Source organism: Mastigoproctus giganteus, chromosome 10, assembly GCF_048544385.1.
Source record: "Mastigoproctus giganteus isolate SK-2022 chromosome 10, ASM4854438v1, whole genome shotgun sequence".
In the NCBI taxonomy this organism is placed as follows: domain Eukaryota; kingdom Metazoa; phylum Arthropoda; class Arachnida; order Uropygi; family Thelyphonidae; genus Mastigoproctus; species Mastigoproctus giganteus.
In genome coordinates this window covers 222,676,521-222,698,889 of record NC_143584.1, presented here as the reverse complement: position 1 = coordinate 222,698,889, position 22,369 = coordinate 222,676,521, and the positions used below count along the sequence as shown (strand labels likewise).

Below are 22,369 nucleotides of genomic sequence, written 5' to 3'. Positions count from 1 at the left end.
TGGGCGCAACTGGAGATCACAGATTGTCTTTTTTCTTTTTTTTTTTTTTTCCTTTTCGACATCAGACCATTGTTCCTTATCCTCTATGATGTGAGACTTCATTAAATTTTGTCTGCACAGTGGTGGTACAGTGGTATCGTTACTGTCCTCTCCCCCACAGGGTGGGAAAGGCCCGAGGAACTTTTATTTGCTTTTTTCACTCCGTGGCTGAGTTAGTCGGTTTCAGGCGTAGATAGCAAGGTTTTTCCCCGGTTAAAAGTGGGGCTTTTCGTCTCGCCTGGGCAGTGATCTCTTAATGAGCTTGCGGTAATACACTCCAATTTATTACTGGTCTTGCAGTAATACATTGGAGTTTATTACTGAAAGTTTATTGAAAGGAAAGATAACAAATACCAAAATGATGAAAAATTATTATAAAATATTTTTTTCTGATTATTCCAAGGGAACCAAGGCAATGAGCGTGGTATATTGTCTTTAAATTACATGTATTGCTATGGGGCCGGTTTGCTTGTGTATTGGATGATAAACTTGACCAATCGAGACAAGAAATCATGAAACCCTAGCCCGATTAACAAACCACTTTGTGAACGAAGCCTGCATCAAAATTATTGGGACATCAAAGAAACATTCATATAAGGAAACAAAAAAATCCTATTTTAATAGGATGTAGTCTGATCTCTAGTCTTCAGTTTACCAGATAGCCTACTCGACTCTGTGTGGTGTCCTGCTACTTCAGATAACAGTGTATAACGGATTAGAAACTATACACTGGGTTGACTTTGCATTAGCAACACCTACCTAATACTTCGTGAAACGACCTTTTGCCTGTAATACAGCTTGTACACGTGTTGGCAAGTGCTTCATAAGGTGTTGCATGGTGCCCTGTGGTAATGCTACCCTTGCGTTGCACAATGTCTCTAGTAATTGTCGCGCGTTGTAAGGTGGATGGTCGTAGCACCGAATTCTTTTCCAGTAGTTCCAAAACATGCTTGGGGTGTTGAATGGGATGGGCATAGGACGTCAGAGAATTCATTGTCATGTTCGTGAAACCAGTTAGCAACCTGCTGGGCTATATGGCATGGCGCGTTCTCTTGTTAATAGACGCCGGAGCGCCTATTAACAAGAGAGCAGTTGATTAACGGTGATCAGAGGATTCGGGACATGTCACTAAAACAGTCCCCAAACCATAAAACAACCGCCTCCAGTCTGCCGACCACCAGCAGTGCATCCGGGTGCCATGGCCTCATGTTGCTTTCTCCAAATGTGAATACGCTCATCAGCATGATTGAGTCTGAAACGGGATTCATCAGGTCAGGCGACAGATTTCTACGTGTTGATTATCCAGTGAGGTGCCAATTAAGATGCGTCGCTGGATCATCGACTGACGTGCCAATGAACAATTAACAGACCATTTTGCGAACGAAGTTTCTCGTGTCATGCAGTGAGCTTGGATAGCAATGTCAGCCGTCGACTGCTATAGCCTATAGAAGCTAATGTCCTGCGCATAGTCCATGTGGATATTAGTCTTCTATTCCTATGTTGTACGGTGATTCGCTGGGGTACTGTACTGCATCACTACTGTATTATGAGACGAGACGCAGGACACTTACCACGGGCGTCGACCACACGTGACTATCCAACGTGTGACCTTTGACTGGTTGTTCAACCGCTGTTGAGCTAGTCACAGTAAACTGATATCTGCACGTCTTGCCTCACAATCGTCCCACGTTCGAAGTCGGAAAAATCTCTGTGTCGGCACATTCTTCTTTGCAGACATTAAAAAACTGATCGCCACGTGTATGAACTGCAATCGTATTATCAGGCATTCCCGACTTTGAGCCTTCACCAGCGTCACAGAGGAGTCCATTCCTGTACAAGGGGGGGGGGGGGGGGCGAGTGTTGCTACTGTAAAGCCAACTCAGTGTATATTAAGTTGAGACTAAATAAATGGTACTTCACGTGGTTTTATTTTCATATTGATACATTGCGTTTTCATTGTATATATTCATTTTTTTATTACGCGGTATTCCCGGAGAATAAAACAAAACATACAGTATATATGATAGTGAAGAAACAGCATACAAAACGTGCAATTCAGACTTTATGAATGCTGTCTATGTCTCTAAGTACGGTATTGTATGATACATTCGGGGATGCCAGTTTTTGGAAGAGAATGCATCATGCCTGTATTTTGAATTCCTATACACTGGTGTTCAAATAAAGTGCATCTCCCCTTAAAATTGTAATTATCGTGCTTACGTGCTAAACATGCTTACGTTGCATGTAGCAATATTTCTTACAGATTGCATCAGATAAGATTGACACGCGTAGGTGATGACGTAATATTGCATCAGCTATTACTTTTAGCTATATAAGCATGCTCTGCAAGAGTTGCAGTCATTCCTTGCTTCTGTCAGGATGGCGAGTTACGTGCAGTTGACGACACGAAGAAAGAGTGCTATTGTTGCTTTACGTATGGAAGGATGTTCTTCCTGTCATGTTCCTTATAGAGTGTCTTGTAATTAGTCGACAGTGAGTAGATATTTCTTTCGAAACTCAAGAATACTGATTCTGCTGATAGGAAAAAAGGAACCGGACGCAAACGAGCCTCTACGCCAAAACAGGACCGCGTTTTGAAGCGCTTATGCCTTAAAAACCGTAAAGCTTCTTCTTAGTCTGAGCTGAAAAGAGAATGGGAAGAACATACAGGAGTGGCAGCAAGTGCAGTAAAAGTCAGAAGACGCCTCTTCAAAAATGGACTTGTAGCCCGTCGTCCTAAGAAGAAGCCCCTCCTCACAAAAAATGAAAAAGGTCCGATTAATTTGGTGTAAGGAGCATGTCAAATGGACCTCCGAGTAGTGGAAGTCAGTTATTTTCTCGGATGAGAAGAAATTCAACCTGCATGGCTCTTGATGGGAGACAAACGATTCGCCGTAAACGTGGTGAAGAATACCATCCAGACTGTATGGTGTCTACAGTGAAATTCTCTACCAGCCATTGATGTGGGGGGGGTGCATTTCGTATCGCAGAGTAGGTCACCTGCAGTTTATAAAAGATTCCGTAAATGCCGATGGATACCTGGCTATATTGGAAGGCAAATTGCTGCCAACCATTAGAGACCATTTCAACCTGCCAAGGAACTGCATCTTTCAGGACGACTCTGCTCCTTGTCATTGGACGAAAAGTGTAAGTAGGCACTTCTGTACTTACTTTAGATTCATTTCTGCATTAGAGGTTCGACAGTAATGTATTTACATTTATTACAGGTGAAAAAATGGTTGGAAGAACGGTCCATTGCAACTCTTAGCTGGCCAGAAAACAGGCCGGACCTGAATCCTACAGAGGACTGTTGGCATCGTGTGGAATCTGCAGTTGCCAGAAAGAAACCTAAAACCCTTCGTGGAAGCCATAATTGGTGTTTGGAACCACGAACTATCAGTTGATTATCTTCAGAAATTGATCTTGTCAATGCCTCGACGATGTCATCAGGGCCAGAGGCGGTTCAACTAAATATTAGTTTGCACCTGGTGAACCTTTCATATTGTTTTCCATTTAAAATGATAAACTGAAGCAAATTCTGATAACATTTCAGCCATAATTGTCGTGTTTACCAAACTGTTGTATAAAGGTTGCAAATGCTCATTTTGGAATATTTTGAGAGCACCTGTGAAATATTATTTAGCTTTGCCTTAATTATTAATAAATATCTTTTGTTTATATTTCTATTTGTGATGCTAGTCATTATATAACATACCATCGCGAAAAAGGGTTAGAAATGTGAAATTCCTAGGTGACGCACTTTCTTTGAACACCTGCGTATATCATAAAATTGAACTTAAACAATGAGAAATTCGTACCTTTGTCATATTGCATGCAAACATTTAACATACATGTCCAGGAATAGTAAATATTTTGTGAGGTTATAGTATCAATTATTCTGAGTGAAAAAAAGTTCATATGAACATGTGTCCAATTCTCAATGGATACGGAGATAAAGCTGTTTGAAACTGGCGCGCATAAAGTCATTACCAGAGGTATTAAAGAACGATAAATGACTTATTATTTATATATGTATATGTCTAAGGTGGCACCTGGACTAACGTCTAACTCAACCAGTGTCCTCTGTATGCAAGTAGAACCTCTACGAATGGGCCTGTAGTGTGAGTGCAAGAGTGTGTGTAGTATGAATGCGAAAAAAAAAAAAAAAAAAAAAAAAACCAGGCCATTTCTCCACCAGGAAGTCGCTTCTTGGTGCTCGTCCCTGGCACGAGGATCCAGACCTGGGTTTACTTTACTCTCAGTGCATTAAGCACAAAACACCGCACCCACCAGATGCAGTGCAATATCAGTGGGTGCCAACTCCCCCTACTTCCAAGCTACCCACACCTGGGAGACAAAAAAATAAAAAAAATTAAAATATTAATAATAAAATAAATAAATAAATAAAAAATATATAAAATAAAAATAAATAAATAAATAAAAAATATATAAAATAAAAATAAATAAATAAATAAAAATATATAAAATAAAAATAAATAAATAAAATAAAAATAATAAAAAGTAAAAATAAATAATAATAATAAAATATATAAATATATTAAATTAAATTGAATTAAATTTAAATAAATAAATAAACTCATCCCACACTCAGAGGAGAAAAAAATCCTACTGAGTGCCTGCAAAAAAAAAAAAATAAAAAAATATATATACAATAAGTCTCAATACATTCATTAAGAGCATAGACATTTATCTACGCTTCGAAAACACAGTCTTAGCAAATTCCTGCATTGCATTAAAGTTAGATTTAGAAGATAAATAAAATTGCTCATTACCAAGCTGTACATCTGGAATGGAGTCCTTAACTGTTCCTAAATTCTTCATATATAACACAATCATATAAAATATGATTTCATGTTTCCTCACCAGAAGAATAACGTAAAGAATCTAATACTAATTTAAAATAATGTAATTTAGAGTTAAACGAGCCCTGGCCAGTAATAAAATATGAGGTTTCCATCTCAGGGAAAAACCATCCTGTTATTTTTATTGTTTGTATTTATTGACTTTTTTGAATGATACAAAACACAAATAATTGACAATTTTTTTACAATAAGTGTTCGAAAATCCGACCGCCGACCTTTGCAGCTCTTCTGGTAATATGGCGTGTTGTTCTTCTGAGGTCGTCTTGGCGTTCCTTTATCAGGGCAGCAGTATCCCAAATGCCAGCGAGCAATTCGTCTCTTGTATTCACCTTTTCTTTGTATACCTCACTTTTCATCGATCCCCACAAACAAAAATCTAACGGAGTGAGGTCTGAAGACCTTGGTGGCCCAAGAACGGGACCACCGCGGTCGATCCATCTTACAGGGAAAATTCGATTTCGATATCATGTCACCAGACGGGTATAATGTGCAGGAGCTCCGTTATGTTGCAAGTGCATACCAATCCTTGTAGCCAAGGGAACATCCTCCAATAGTAGTGGAAGTTCGTTTGAACTTTTTTCATTTTAAATAATTTCGACATATCTGAGTTACTCAAGTTATGATGTGAAAGAATGGTTCTAATATGAATGAAATTTATTTTAATAATTATTAATTAATTAATTAATCTTAATTGTACGTAAAGACACGATACAATGCACCCTTCACGGAATGCTGCCAGGGGTTTCACATGGATAGTAAATTAATAAAATAACAAAACAAATAATGATAATAGAAATAGAGCAAAACTAAAAAAAAAAAAATAAATAAAATCCACGTGAATCAGTTCTCTCTATATCTAGATTACAGGATTCGTGGTTCACAGAATACAGTGGCACCGATCGAGTTTTTTCACAGTTCACAGATATATATTTTTACAGTTCAGATTCATCACCCTGCTGGGTGGGGAGAAAACCACGTGCTTTCGTTAGGATACTTCTCGTGTACTGCTTGTCACAGACAAACTGGTCCAGATCCACGTCCATCGACTGTATCATTGTTAATGTTTGTGTGGGTGGAAATCTCTCAGACATATGCAGTCTCCCATGGATTGAGAACAACTGTGGCATTGCTCTGAATGGAGGAGGAACTCTCCAACCGATCACGTCCCAGATGGTGGGGCGGAGATATTTTCCGTGAACATCTTCACAGTGAAAGTTAAGCGTCTCTGTTCCATCTTCACTCGCAATCGCTCCAGACAGAGAGCCATGGCCATCGCTATGGAGGTAACTGAGACTTCCATGTAGTCCATTTAAGTAACCAAAACTCCATATAGTGGCTTTAGCGTAGTTTTGGTCGCAGAACCCCAAATTTCTGCTCCTTAGAGGACGCGCTGTATTGCTGGATGTATTGCTTGGTAGTGACTGGGTTTGTGACATACGGAAGACACTGTTTCGCCATTCAGCGATTTCGGCTCATTTGAAGGCGCAGATTTTCGAGTTGGTAGTTGAACCGTAACTTATATTACTAGTAAATATTAAATATAATTCAGATATTTTTAGGTCTCAAGATAACTTTCCACTTATATAGTTATCTCACTTTGTTATTTCTGCAAACTTCTGAATGCCTTTCTCAAAGAAGTCTTGGCATGTACTCCATAAATAGTCTGGTTGTAGTCAAAATCAGAATTGCTCGGCTTTGATGATTTCCTCTCTGTTTTAAAGTTTTACTTCGAAAGAAATCTTCTAATGGCGCGAAAAAATCAGGGAGTACCAAATTCGAACTGGACTGTGGCCGTGAACAAGAATTTCCCACTTCAGGTATCCCCGGAGTGTTTATTTTCACTGCCGTCTTGTGTGGCCTTAAAAAATTAACCTCAATGCTTTTACAATATTGCTAGCTTTTACCTTGTCCTGCATAACTTTGTAGTAGTCTTCATTAACTATTCCTCAGTTGGTAGAATCGCCGTCATGGAAAGACCTGAGTTCCAGTCCCGTCGATGACCTGGGGAACTTTAATTGGCCTTTTTCACAACGTGGCGGAGTTAGTTGGTCTCAGGCGAAAGTAGCGTGGTTTTTCTCCCGGAAGCTATGATTTTTCACGCAAACAGAAAATCGACCACATGAAAACGCAATTTACAGACAGTATACAAGGAGAAATATGCCTTAGTCGCTGATGCTCCTGAAACACGCAACAACAGCAAAGTATTCTCCATATAGTGCAAAGAAGCTGCAGGCTTTTGTTGCACTGGAAAAAAAAAACAGTAGATAAGAAAATACAAAATATATGCTTCCCTCCTCACACAGGTAACTGTCCAGTTCACTTTGAATTTATTCAAACTGTCAGCCTCAACTACCTGCGAGGACAAATTGTTCCAACAATCAATGACTCGCCGGCTAAAAGAAAACTTCCTACAATCTAATGTGAACTTCAACCCCTGTAATTGGAATTTATTGCCCCTAGTTCTGGAATTCTTTGTAACAGTGAAAATTCCACCTTCATTCATTTTAATAATTCCTCTCAGAGCCTTATAAACCTCAATCAGGTCACCCTGAGGTACCTGGTTGCCAAGCTCTGTAGCCCACATAATTGGAGCCTTTCCTCATACGGTCGTCCTTTCGATCTCACCATTCGAGTTGCCTGTCTTTGGACCCTTTCTATAACTATCTTCTACTTAGAGGTGTATTGCTAAAAAAAACAGTACCGGAACGCTCCTTCTCCAGAAGACTATATGATAACGCCACATCGACTGTACAGTAACTGAATCAGATTTCAGACTCATGGTTCATAGAACAATCAGTTCTAGCGTTCAGCTCATGGCGAATCAAAATGCAGCGTTCGCACGCATCACAGTATATCTCATTCGTTGGATCTCTTTATCTAACAAATTGTACTTTAGTAAGAAACGTTCAAGTTTCATTGCGAAATTTGTATTTTTTGTTTTTAAATAAATTTTTAAAGAAATCTATTAATTTTAAAGATTACTATTAATATATATTTTTAGTAGCAATGGGTAAAATAGATATTTCTCCCTCCCCTTTGATTATGCCATTGTTTCATAATAGGTGTATAAATTTAATGATTTTCTATTATGACATTTAGAAAAAAGTACCGGAACATCGTTCCGGTGCGCTCCGGCCCGAATACACCACTGCTTCTACTTAGTAAGAAAATAAATGATGACACCTTTTGCATTCCAGAAAGCATCGGCCATAACTTTCTCGCAGAAATCAAGTTCATTATGACTAATTCTGTTTTAGCAGAATATCAAATTTAGATGCCAGTGAGAAACTGTTTCTCACTTTTTTTTTTTTTGTAATGTCTACTGGGTACAGTAAGTCAAAACTTCCATAGAAATGAGACATTCTCCCAATGTAGCGTTTCGAGCAGGATATATCCAAAGTTAATTGGTTTAAAAGCTTGCAGGCAATAGCAGAAATATAAAAAACATTCAGAATGAGTTATGCCAAGGCACTTGCGGTCAAAGTAATGCAATGAAATATTAAAAATGGAACGCACAAAAGGTATGTAATTTTACATAAAAATACTATATTATGTTAATGTAACCAGAATAGCTATGAAATGTGACCCTCCTGGCTATTGTAGTAGGGATTTAGGAGCGTCAGCGACTGGTTCATATTACTCCGTATACATTGTCTTTAATTGCGTATATTCTGAGGTCGATTTTCTGTTTTCTGGACGAAACACCCGAGTTTAAGGGAGAGAAAACCATGCTGCCCTTGCCTGTGACCGACTAACTCAGCTATGTTATGAAAAGGCCCATAAAAATTCCTCACGTCACTCGTGACTCGAACTCGGGTCTTTTCCACCCGGTGTGTGGAGAATGGCGATCCTAACAACTGCGCTGCCCACGAGGGCACCTCCTGACACAAACGCAGTACTAGGATTAAAATTGAAGAATAATTTAACTGAATAACTTAACGCGTTAATTTTTGACAGTCCTTTTGAAAGCTACATTTTTTGCAGTGTACTCTTTGCAATTTTTCGTTCAATTATACTAAACTGAAATTTGTCTTTAAATCTTGTTAATATTTTTGCGACTGTTGGTCAACTCAAAATTTCCTTGTGGTTGTGGATCGCATGACAAACAAATTTAAACGGCCTACAACCAATCTATTAGTCTGGTTGTTCCAGATTAATATTGCATTATTTTTCATTCTAGGCAGGGATCGATTAGAGCAGGGGTGGCCAACCTGTCGATTGCGGATTTAATTTCGGTCGATCACTACGAATTTTAAATATACAGTCCTCCCTCGACTTGTGCATCTTGTGCAATGAAATTTTTGAGATGGTAGATCGCGGCACATTTCGAAGGAAAAAAGTAGATCGCATCACAAATTAAGTTGGCCACTCCTGGATTAGAGGATCAGTGTCGATTTTCCTAAGAAGCACGATAGAATTAATTGATGAGTACGATACGTCTGTAGCAGCATGGGTTTCTTTTCTGCCGAATTGATGCTTGTTTTCCGATGCCATTACCAACGGATTCTATGAGACGAAATGAATCATGGTATGTCTGACCAATACGAAAATTGACACGTTTTAGTGTGCATGTCTGAAAAGCCCTCAAACCAATGCACCTTGTGATATAAACTTTTATTTGTTCAGACATCTCACAGTTGCTGTTCCAGGTGATAGGGGAGGGGGGAACATTTTCAATTTCTGAAAACTGCCAAGCTTGAAAGCAGAGGTACAGCCCAGGTACAAACGTTTGCCTGGTCATGTTAAAAGAAGCTGCGGGGGAATTAATCAAACCGTTTGAATTAATTATAAGGCCATCATAGATTCAAGGCAATTCTCCAACCTTTTGGATTAAGACACGAAGGTTAACACGAGGTGTAAGGGATTTCACTCCGTGACCGATATTGCTACCAAGTACAAAGGGTGGGGTTATGGCTTGTGTTACTGTTGGTCGAGGAACTCTCTGATTATCCTACAGGTATTCAGGATTGCGACTTTCTGGAGTTCCTTGTAGGTGTTCTATGGGAGATCTATTGCTGTTAAGCTGTTATGTAGGGTCGTTGGCACCATACTGGTGGTTGACACGATGATCGGGATGGTGGTTACTTGTTATATATGCCTCATCTCTTTGATCTCCAGTCTTAGGTTCGTGTACTTCTGGATTTTCTCCTTATGGGTTTTCTGGAGGTTGCTAGTGTTGGGCACTGCTATGTAAATCGGATAGGTAGCCTTTTCCTTCTTGTCTATAAGGGTTAGGTACAGTTTTGTCCATTTTTATGACGCGGTCCCAAGTACAGCTTGTAGGTTGTGGTCTCTAGTACTGCTTGGGGTTCGTACTTGTATTGTTATTATTATTATTACCGTTATTTTTTTTAGATATAATTATATAAATATTAGTCTTTCTCTACTTTTGTTTGTGAATAATAGCCAAAGCTACAACCATGAATAAGATGGCATTGATTCAACATTCGCTAATAAAATTATACTTACACTGACTACATCCAACATATCCACCACTATAGGCCTGAATACCACTAATTTCTCCAAAGTAGTGGTCCATACACACGTAATCTTTCTGGCTGCATCCCATAATTCCTGAAACGATTCGTGATTCTGGAAAATAACAATGTTTTCGAAATTTAGCTTCTTGGAGTCATCTGGATCGTTGTAACTTTCCGTGCCACACTCCCCTAGAGGTATGACGAAAGAATATGACTGTCTCCTGGAATCAGCCTCTACGTAACTATTGAAAAAAAAAATAATAATTCAATTAGATTGTTATGATCATGCAGTTTGGACTTTGAATTAGTAGACATCTTCAGGCATAAGTTAAAATAATCTCACGTGTTCATATACGACATAAAATGATCCGTAATTTTAAAGATTTTAACCTGTATTTGAATTTTATGAGCGAATAAATGTAATTTTTCGTCATTTTGGTTTTATTATGAAACATTAGCCTAGATACTTAAGGCGTTCTTGCCTGGCACTAAATACGATCTCCACTTGAAACCCAAAGTAGAACTTTATACGGCCCTATAAAATGAGTCCTGCAGCCTCAAAGCGTTGTTCTAAAGAAGTCAACATGTAGCGTTGTCAAGGCAGAGTCCAGACTTTCTAAAAGTCACCATTCTATCGTTAGAATAACACTGGATGATAGATGGACTTTTGGCATTCTCGGTGTTGGAAGCAACTGTCATATTCATCTCTGTTTCCTGGTATTTAAGTTGCCAGAAACAATTAAACAACACAATACCACACACATATACATACTGCACGAACAAAGTGTATTTAGTGTCTAACGGCACCAGGGGTTTCCCCCATCTCCGCGTTGCTTTCATTGTGGGTGTACCAGTTCACTGGGAAGGCCAGAGATTTAAAAGTGTATGGATATTATACATGTGTAGTGTTGTGTTCTGTTGTTCATCTGGCCATTTAGCCGCTGGACCCCTACTGAGGCCCAACGTTGCCCACACTTAGCCCCGTGGAGGCAGACCAGGTACACCAGTATTTTTAGATAAGTACTCTGGCAGGTCCTGCCACCTAATTTCCTGAGATTTCAGTGGCTAGGACCTATATCAAAAAAAAAAAAAAAAAAAGGGGGGGGGGAGATAAACGCTTGAATTTAATTAGGCCGAAAAAGGTTGCAAGTGTGTCGAGTTTGGCATTTAAAATTTTTTACGTTGTGTGGGGCATTCGCTTTTCGCTGGCGATATAGGTAGAGTAGGGGGGAGAGACGGAAGGCTGGGGGGAAAAGACAGAAGTATGGGGTCAATAGGGAAGGCGACCCCAGGTATATCAGTGGGGCATGCCCTTGCCCCACCAGAGGGAAATGAGGGGGTGGTGGGGAGGGGGCAGGAAATCCTTCCCCTCACCCCACCAGGGATAGGGAGTGAAAGTGGGCTGGGCAAGGGAGCCCTGCCCAGTTCGCCATAGCGGCAATTTGCAGTGCCCTCCAGCAAGTGCAGTCTGTTGATGACTCGTTGGTGGGGTTTGGTCCTTTTCTAGGTGTGTGGTTTCATCCTGGGAGCGACGACATTCTGACTGGAGCCACTCCCATTGGTTCCTAGGTCGATGCTGTTTCATTTATTCTGCTGCATATTACGCCGTTTGTCCTTAGTATTTTGCGATCTTTTCCTCTGTGTTGATGTTTTATCAGTTTGTCTTTATTTATTATTTGTGGTCATCTAATCGTTGCGGAACAATGCACAACACTCATTTCTGGCTAGTTTGCAAAGTTCTATATCACCAGTGTACCAAGACGGAGTTGGCCTAACTTTCAGGAGTCGCCCTACTTAGGGCAACACACATATACATCACCTGCGACCGTCAGATCAAAATTGTATGTAACGTAATTCATCAATCTATAGAATCTGGTTCCACTATTTTATAAGTCAGGAACGATGAGCTTTGCACCAGGCTAATAGACGACTTGCCCAAGGTGTGATATTATTATTATTAATATCAATTTATTTCCGAAGGAATGTCCCTTTACAGCTATGCAGCTAGAGAACACGAGTCCAGTTACATAAAGAAAATTGAATAAATAATAACAGATAAATGTAGTTTGTGTACAGCGTCCAGATACAGTACATGGCCTTAACAGCCTCTGATATAGATACATTAACATAAATATACAAGATTTAAAAACAAAAATACATAAAGATACAAAAAAGCGTGGATAGAGCGGCATCTCCAGGAGACCCACTTACAGCTTGACGAGGGTATACACATCTGGAAGAGTGGAAGATCTGTAGGTTCCTTGCACAGCTTCTCAACATTAATGGATAATCTATTCAATATTTCAATGGAGTTAAGTGGAAACATATTGTCCAGGGAGGACATGCTATGCAGCTTAGATCTGTATGGGGGTGCGTTGGTTTGGCATCTATTTCGATCTAGCGGTTTGGCGATGAGTTCAGTTTTCCGAATAGCATCTGAGACAAGATAACAAGTTTACTAGAGATGATGTCATACCTCCAAGGAAACATATTAAGATTGGTGACCAGGACAAATTTTGAGATTGTAGGTGTTAGACCGACGATCTTATTTAGCCATTTTAAAATCCAGTATTCCAAGGATAAGAACCTGGTTTGGTAAGATGAGGGTGTAGAGGACCATATAGTTGAGGTATATAAAGGGATTGGGATTATGCATCGAAGAATATAGGTGGTGATAAGGTGCGGATTGTGCAAATTAGATATTTCCTGTTTTACACTCCATAAAACCGCATATGTTTTCATTCGAGTGGCATTAAAATGAGGCAAGAACGTAAGGTCTTTGTTACAGATGACGCCCAAATCCTTATGTTGGGCGACTTTTTTAACTGGAGAGTTCCCAATGATTATGTTCACATCATTGATGCTTCTCTTCTTGGTGATGGAGGGTTGTGCGGTTTTCTCTTTGTTAATGGAGAGTCCAGTCACATGAAGGTAATCTTTCAGTTCATGTAGTTGTCGGTTGGAGCTCACTAAGGAAGACTGGAGAGACTGGGGGCATTTTGTAACAATGAAGAACTTTAAATCATCGGCGTAAGTGGTAAAGTTAGCATGATTTACGAGGAAGGGTTCTAAAGATGCTGCGAAGAGGGCGGCAGAGAGAACATCCCCTTGAGGGAGCTCTCTAGAGCTGAGAATTTGGTGATGATGGTTCTGATTTCGGATGCATAGGGTCCTGGACTTTAGGAGCTTCTTAAGAAGAACTAAAATGTCAGAGATTTTAAAGTAATCGCATAGTATGGCACATAGTGCATGGATGGACAGATTGTCGAAAGCCGCCGTAATATCGAGGAACACAATATCAAGTTGCTCTTTGTTGCTTAAGGTATGTTCTAGTCTGAAAAGTGTTCTATTCTCCATGGTATACTACCGGGTAATCGTGGATCGTCCCGGTAGTATACTATGGAGGTACAGAGGATTGTGGCCAAACACATGATGGGTGAGAGCAATGAGTATGGCTTATGGATTTTGAGGTAGGTGCATCCTACAGCCATTTGTCTATAATCATTGGACGATTTTGGGTTAGACTTTTTTTGGACGGAAGAAACATAATATGTGTTCCAGATGGTATGGTAAGCTCCTGCTTTGAGGATGGAGTTGTATGCGTCAAGCAGAAGGTCGATGATATACATATGCACCGCATAATTTAATCATAAAAACAGGCATCCGATCCAGTGGTGGACTTGTTGAGAAGACTGTTGATGACCTCAATAAGGCGTTGCTTTGTAATGGCTATTTTATCCAGTGATGTTTGGTGTGGTGGTGGATTAACCTGAATAAAGGGATGGGAGCAGGCAGGAGCTTAGTTTCGAGTGACTTAGTCCGCTCGAGGAAGACGTCAGTCGTCATGGGGGACTGTTGGTTCTTGTTGATGTAGATTCTTTTCCCAAGTTTTATTCTATGTGCAATCAAGTCGTTCTGTGCTATTCTCCGTATGCGTTGGAAACGTGCCCGATGTTTTTTATACAGCTGGAAGTGAGCTAGATCCCGTGTCCTTTGCCATTCCTGTATAGCAGGGATCGGCAACTTTTTTGAGTGAAGAGCCATTTTTGATCTAATTTCAAAAAAAAATAATCCGAAGAGCCCACCTCAGCTCAAGCTGGGGGGAAGAGTTTTTTCAAGAAATGGAACAGTGGGAAGGTGTTTTATTAAAAAATATATTTTTTTGAAATATTATTTATGAATGATTATTTATTAATAAATAATAAATAATCATTAATAAATATTATTTATTAATGCTCGCGATGCACAGGCAAATTAAACTGAGAAGTGTTTGAGGCTTGCACCGACACTAATGTTATATTCACGTCGCCGCCCATGCCCGCTGCTCTTGTCATATGGGCTAAAAGTTAAAGAGCCGCAGATTGCCGACCCCTGCTGTATAGTATGTTTCTTGATGAAGGCGCGTTTCGCGTCGCTGATGAAACAGTTCTTGGTCCTGGAAGACAGACGGACGGATTTGGAAGCCCCTTCACGGGTGATGTCCTTTAACAAGTTAGCTAAATTGGTAAGCGTTTGATTTAGGATGGCTAGCAGCAATTTGATTCCAGTCTATAGCTCTTACTTAGTCTTTGTAGGATGATTTGAGGTTTCACAATCAAAGGTACTTGGGAGATGATCTGATGCGAACCTAAAAATTGACGTTGCGAGAGTGAGATTGTCAAGCTTATGGAATAAGGGGTCGAGGTTTCGATGTCATCTTGTAGGTCACGTATGAGTTAGTATAAGGCCAAGAGATGAGAAGGAGCGTTCGAGATTGTTCATAGCAATTTCGTGTCTTGGGGAGGGCATGTTGAAATCTCCTAAAACGAAGGTTAGCGTGGGAAGCTGGAGGTGGGTAGTTCATTCTACCTGGAGGTTAGTTCATTCCTTGTGTCAGGATTATGGTCTGGAAGTAAATATACAGCTACAACCTAAATCCTCACTTCTTGGACTTTAAAAATTGCAGAAATGGTTTCAAATGCTGGGGAGTTGCCGAGCTGTGCACACACAAGGTGGTGGATGTCTCTGAACATGATGGAGACGCCACCTCCACTTCTGTGGTCTCTGCCCTTGTAAATATTTTCGTATCGATGGGGAGTGGCCATGTGGGTAAATCGTTTTCGATAGTTAAGCCAGGTTTCCTGAATACAGATGAAATCATATTCGTCGAGCAGGAGGAGGGATTGTAGAGGGGCCAATTTGTTGACCCCCTCTGCGCACATTTTGCGAGAAGACTGAATGTGAGGCATCGGAGGTTTTTTGGAATCGGTGATTGCTGTTGTAGGGGACGAGTTAGTGGGGATTGCCGGCAGGATAGCCTGTTTTCTTCAGAGAAAGGTCTAATAAGTATGCCTGGGGGCGTGTACAGCTTATGTGAGCAGCTCGACTATTTAGCTGTCTACGAATAGTGGAAGTAAGATTTTGTGTCACAAAATAAGAGAAAACAGAAGCAAGAAAGCGATCTGAACGTGCATTAATTTTGAAATATAATCACTAAAAACATTTATTCACTTGCCCGATCGCTTTAAAATTCTGGAAATGCACTTCTTAGAAAGACTTGGTTTCTGCTTATAAGTTTTCAACTGCCACATCGTCAGAAATGAAACCTTGGCAAAATCACTTTCATCCGAATACAAATGTGCATCTGTGGACTGAAAAGAGCAGCGAAGTAGTTTTAGGCTGTGCCTCAGTAACGCCAGGTATTTTTTTTTTTAATAATGTGCCTCATTTATCGGTCTCACGTGAGGGTTATACGTTTTGCCGCCCAAGAAAATTTGGTTTTTAGTCCAGCAAGCAAATCGACCACATAATACACGCAATGTACAGACACAATATTGGCATCTCTTAGCTCCAGTTCCTTTGGTGTTTAACACAATCACTGAATACCATCTAATAAGTCTACCGTGTGTGTATGTATGTGATTAAAGGGACAGAGCCTCCCGCTCCCGTACGTCCAAGTGAAGCCCACATTCTCCAAGGTTTCAAATTCCGTCAAGATGGGAAGATTTAAAATTTTTTAAAATTTCACCCTAGCCCAGTTAGGCGATCTTGGAAGAGATGTACGGTATTCCCCCAGAAAAATTCTGGTTTCTCATTCAGAAAAACAGATTAAACCTGTTCTTAAACACATGCAATTTACAGATATTAACGCTTCGTAGTTAATGTCTGTAAATTGCATCTCTTAGTTACTTTGGCCCAAAATCAAAATAAAAAGCAACAACTGAATTAATTTAAAATGTATACACGGCAATGAATGACTCTATAGCAAGAATTTTAGCCCATGACGCACAATACCATAGGTATAATAATTTTGTAACGCTCTAAATTCTTAAGGTGAATTCTTAATTCTAAATTCTTAAGGCTGGAATTCCTACTCCACTTATGTTGACTTCGACTATTCCAACCACTGACTTCGAAATAAAAAAAGGGTTTCGTTGATGTAATTATTCTTGTTTACAAGATTAATTATATCAACACGAGTAATTATATCGCATGAGACCAATTGAAAAACAATTTGTGGAAAAAACTCATAAAAAACCAATGAAAACAACTGGTTCGAATGTCATCAAGATGTCATTCGAACTCGTGGCTTCTCCATGGTATTCATAACCACCGTCCTACTCTCGAGGGCGCTGTCTGAAGCAGTTTTATAGAAAATATTATTATCCGCTATAACAAGTATCTAAATATATTGGACGATTATATGGAAAATTGGAAAACTAGTTGATATGTCCAGTTATTTATGGAAAGCGCATTTTTCCTCAATACTTTAAAGAAAATTGTCAGTAAAAGGCAGCAACTTAACAATGAGTGGTCATTGTATTAGGTACACTCACCCTTTCCATGAAAGAGAACGGTCCTGTTTGAGTTGTTGTTGTTGTTATATTGGGTTTTTAGGAGTATCGGCGACTAAGGCCATGTTGCTCCGTGTATATTGTCTATAAATTGCGTGTGTTCTGAGGTCGATTTTCTGTTTGCTGAACGAAAACCATGCTACCCTCGCATGAGACCGATTAACTCAGCCACGTTGTGAAAAAGGCCCATAAAAATTTCGGATTCGCACTCCGGTCTTTTCCACCCTGTGCAGGGAGGATGGTGATCCTGCCAACTGTGCTGCCCATGAGAGCAACCTATTTGAGTAACAGCTTCACGCGTTCGTACCATTAGATATAAAGGAGGTGGGGAGATAAGTAGAGATGCTTAATGTGTGCAATTCAGTATGAGAATGGGCAAAACGAAAGATTTAAATGACTAGACCCTCTAGAATGGTAATCAGCACCAGACACGTCGGTATGAGTATTTTTGAAACTGCAAGTATGTTTGGGTTTTCACCTTCGAGTTGTTTCGGGTATTTCGAGAGTGGCTCAATAATCAAATAACATCCAGACAACGGTGATCATGTGTTAGGATATAAATCATAACATGCGAAAGGCCAACGGAGACCGACAAGACTTGTGCAGGATAACAGAGTTTACAATTTGTCAAATAACAACTCAGTATACCAATGGTAACTAAAGAGGCATTTCTGAACGCACATTCTTCGCACCTTGTCACGAATAGTGTATAGCAGCCGATGACCGAACTGAGTTCCATTCCTGCCAACAGAAAACAAGAAGCTAATGTTACATTTGGTTTGAGATCAACATTGCTGGACAGTAGAGAATTGAAGAAATGCTACCTGGTCTGATGAAGCCTAGTTTTTTATGTTTCACTCCGATGGAAGGACGGACTAATACACCTTCAAAGAGCACTGCTTTGGGGACAGATCAGAGTACTTGCACTCTGTTATACCACGCCGATCGACTGTAACAAATTTAAGCGAAACATTACTACGGACATAGCAAGTATTAAATAATAAACAGCAGTTGGATTTCATTTTTTTGGATGTGGCAGCAGCAGCAGCCTTGAACAATATCTTTATCCCAGCACTGACAGTAATTCTGAAAGTTGTTGTTGTAAGGTTTTAGGACTAAGGTGACTAAGGCCACATTGCTCCGTATATACTGTTTGTAAATTGCGTGTGTTCTGTGGTCGATTTTCTGTTTCCTGGACGAAAAACCGGAGTTTCAGAGAGAAAAAACCGTGCTGCCTCGCCTGAGACCGACTAACTCAGCCAGTTGTGAAAAAGGCCCACAGAAATTTCTCACGTATTCGAAGGGACTCGAACTCAGGCCCTTTCCTTCTGGTTTGGGAAATGGCCTGAGTAAAAACTGGATAATGACGGCGATTCTATCAACTATACTCCCCACGAGGGAAATTCTGAAGGAGTATTTTCACATAACAGAAAGCATCTTAAGCGTTCTAACCAACATCGTCCTGAAAGGCACATCCTGCTAGCCTTTATGTTATTTATAAAGGTCTCTGTTGGCATATATATGGAAAGGGATACCTATTACCTTCCTAAATATTACTGTCGGTCCAACTACTGATCCAAAGAAAGAAAAAGAGAAATGCTGGAATCTTCTCCCCAACTGTTGGTAATCCAATTGTGCTTGTCTACTAAAGGTGTTGTTACTAAGTCGTTTATGCCTGACATTTTATTTCATTCACCTGTTCCAACATTTACAGAAGTGATTCTTCCCGTCTCTGCACATCATACTTAATAACGGGACATTGATCATTGAATGCGATGCTCACACAGTTTAATCTCGCCTGTACAGCTTCTTGCTTATGCGGTGGCATCGAGGACTGGCAACGTGATTTATTCTTGTCCACTATACCAAGGCCTTCGTCAATGAATATCAACTACATGTCATCATTTTGCTCCTGGAAATGAACACGATTTAATTGCAAACAAGGAAACTTTCGAAATCTTCCAAGAATTTGCAAAAGAAATCTTTAACAAAGGGCTCCAGTTAACTAGCTTCCCTGCTAACAGGATATCTGCCTTATAACTTAATTGTAATTTCTAATGATATAGTTACCTGCCTCGAACAGAACTTATGGATTAACTTTAATATTTTTACCCTACTTAGTAAAGAACCTATCATCGCTGGCTATATATGTTCGTCTTCTTCATATGATTCTGATATCTACCCGACTGAGTCTTCTGTTTTGCCATGTGTCGTCCTGGCCAACTCTACCTAAAATTTTATTGTACAACAAACGCTACCAGGCTTTGCCTGCCGGTTTCTCCAACAATTAGACTCCTGATTGGAACCCCCTGGCTAGGCTACATGACGACTGCTGAATAAATCTCTCTGTTGTTCTGTACTCACTTCTCTTTTCAGTATTCCTGATGTTTTTGTCAATTTAATTTTTTCTATTTGTAAGTTTATTACTTTATTTTATTATTCTTATTTATTTATTTACTTTTTTTTCTTTCCTTTCTTTTTTTTTGACTGATACCACCGGTTTGGGCTCCCAGTGGTACGAAATCTGTTGGCATCCACTGGGATTGATTTTTACTCTAGTATATGCGGAATTCTTACCTTGTCACTTTCGTTTAACAGTACACTTATCGTTGTGGCCGTCTCTGTGTGGCGTGGACGGGTACTAGGTAGCAGCCATCCTGGTGATTGCTGCTCCTTAGTAGCTAAGTGACCAGCAACATAACAAGTTACACACTCCGCAGACATTGTGTGTGTTGGGGGGTTATGTGAGAGTAGTGTGTGTGTCTGTCTGTGTGGATGTGTATGGGTTATGTGAGAGTAGTGTGTGTTTGTTTTGTTTGACTGGCCTCGTAGTTACTGTGAGGCTCGATCACCATGGAAAGAGACTTTCAACATCCGACTCGAGGAGCCGAGCCAGAAAGGTAGAAGGGATGCCTGATGGGCTCTCCACCCACTTGCAAAGCTAGAGAGGCCATGTTAGAGGAACGGAGCGAGTTGGACAGGAAAGGTAAGAAAAGGGAAGAAGGAAGCAGGGGTAGGCAGAGCGGAAGGCTACCCCTTGGCGAATTGGAGCAGGAAAGGACGCATAGGGATCTCCCATAGGAGATCCCTATGCGTCCCTATAGAAGGGATAAGGGTTAGGGAAGAAGAAGAGAAAGAGCAAAAGTGTGATAGAACGCCGCCTTGAAGGACAACTGCATTGTGAGTTGCAGTGTGCCTACAGCGTCAACAGATAAAGAACGTAGTTTTAGGGAAGCAACTGTCAGACATAAGTGGAGGCATTAGAAGATCACCAAGATGGCATACTATTGACAGGTGAAGGTCGAGTTGAACAGATTCTGCAGACATACACCATACTCATGTCTGGCCATTTTACAGAGTTCTGTATTCATCACAGTGTACCATGGCGGAGTTGAACTAACGTTTATGTGCTGCCGTACATATGACACAACAAATGTCCAACACGTCCACATATCCATCCTCTAGAAAGACAAATTGCAGCAATTAATGGAAATAAAACATCAAGTTACCGTGTAACCACGTGCCTCAAGAGGGGGGGTGTCTTGCCGCCCCTTCTTTTCAGTGGCAATTGCTCATTTTTAGCTAAAAACTGTAAACAATTCTTTGCCTATGCAGATAATTTAAAAATTTTGTTATGTCTAAGAACCCTTGTGGGTAGCACACCAAAAAATTCGTTTGTGACGTAACTACACTACTTCCATCATCCACCAGAAAATGGTTTTCACCCTCGCTGTTTACCTCCTACATACTAACTGGACGTTGTTTGCGTAACGCAAAACTTTACCAATTTAGAATATAATACGGCCTCCTGTCGATGTGGGCTACTGGATGTGAGGAGTTATTCATATGTATCAATAATTTCCAGGCCCTTCAAACCTTCTGCAATGAAAGTCGTAGGAAGACTTTCAGCCTCAACGTTATGCAAGCAATAAAATTGAAAACACATCATAAATTAAAATACAACTTGTTGCCTCGTCTGTAGTCCTGATGACGTCGTACATTTTTTTTTCTGTTTTTTTCAAGGACACTTGAAGAAGATTTTAGGAGATGTTGCATTTTTCTGGATCCTCCTTTATTAAGATTTCTTAATGATATGTCTGCTTGTCTACAGAAAGCCAAATTCAAGATTCTTACCTACACTTATGACATGAAATTGTACAAAGAAATTAATCAGTCTTTGGATTGTGAGGAGCTGAAAAACTTCAGTTAATATACCAGTGGATTAAAAGTCATGGACTAGATGTTAATTTGATAAATGTCATGTCATTACCATTTCAGATCCTCATAAACAATTTGTCATCTGTTACAATTACACTTTAGAATCTTTGCATATTAAAAGAATATTAAATTACTTGGCTTAATCAAAAGGGCTTGTTTTGACTTTGTTGGCCCTGATATCCCAAAACTTGCTGAAACATCATATGTTCGTCCAATTCTGGAGTCGCAACACAAGCGTGGACCCCTTTTGGTATAAATAATATTAATACGCTTGAAAGGGTTCAAAAATCTCTCATCAGATTCTTAGTTTATAAATTAGATTTAGACTATTTTATGTATAAATATAAAGGTTGGTGTAAAATTTTTAACCTTCCCATGTTAAGTGTTAGAAGGAATATGTTTGACTGTTTCCTGCTACATTCGATTATTCGAGGCAAAATAGATGCTCCATTGCTACTGCCATGTATAAACCTCAATTGTCCACCTAAGCCTTTGAGGGAACATAAATTATTTCACATCTCCAAATTTAGGACAAATCATCTTAAATTTAAATTTTTAACCAGAATAGCTGCATTGTTAAATGAAAGTAAAATTGATATTTTTCTTAATAAAGCTAGTGTTAAAAGTGATTATCACAAACTGTTTTAGCCCATTCATGTTTTGTATTAATTCTTTATATTTTAACTTTACTGAAGTTTATTTGTATTACTTTTATATTTATATGTTATTATTATATTTCAAACTGTTTTTCACAAATGTAAGGTTTTTTGCTGTTTTTGTGATTAATAATAAAAAAAAGAAAAGAAAAAGAAGACTCTCCGCAACTCAATCCTTCCTCTGCACAGTGATACTGTCATCAACCAGTGACTTCTGATACCACTTCAGATTAACAGAATTCCAGATTAATCTTTTGGTG

The 22,369-nt window shown here is 39.6% G+C and overlaps 1 protein-coding gene across 4 annotated transcripts in view; it reads right to left on the bottom strand.

The window, feature by feature from the left end:
• Positions 1-22,369, bottom strand: part of LOC150079962 (uncharacterized) — a 102,566-nt gene that overhangs the window by 3,847 nt on the left and 76,350 nt on the right. For all 4 annotated transcript variants that reach the window (XM_090382464.1, XM_090382465.1, XM_090382467.1 and 1 more), the window contains exon 4: positions 10,392-10,644. In XM_090382464.1, coding sequence (XP_090238590.1) covers positions 10,392-10,644 — 253 coding nt within the window. The remainder of the gene's footprint in view (positions 1-10,391; positions 10,645-22,369) is intronic.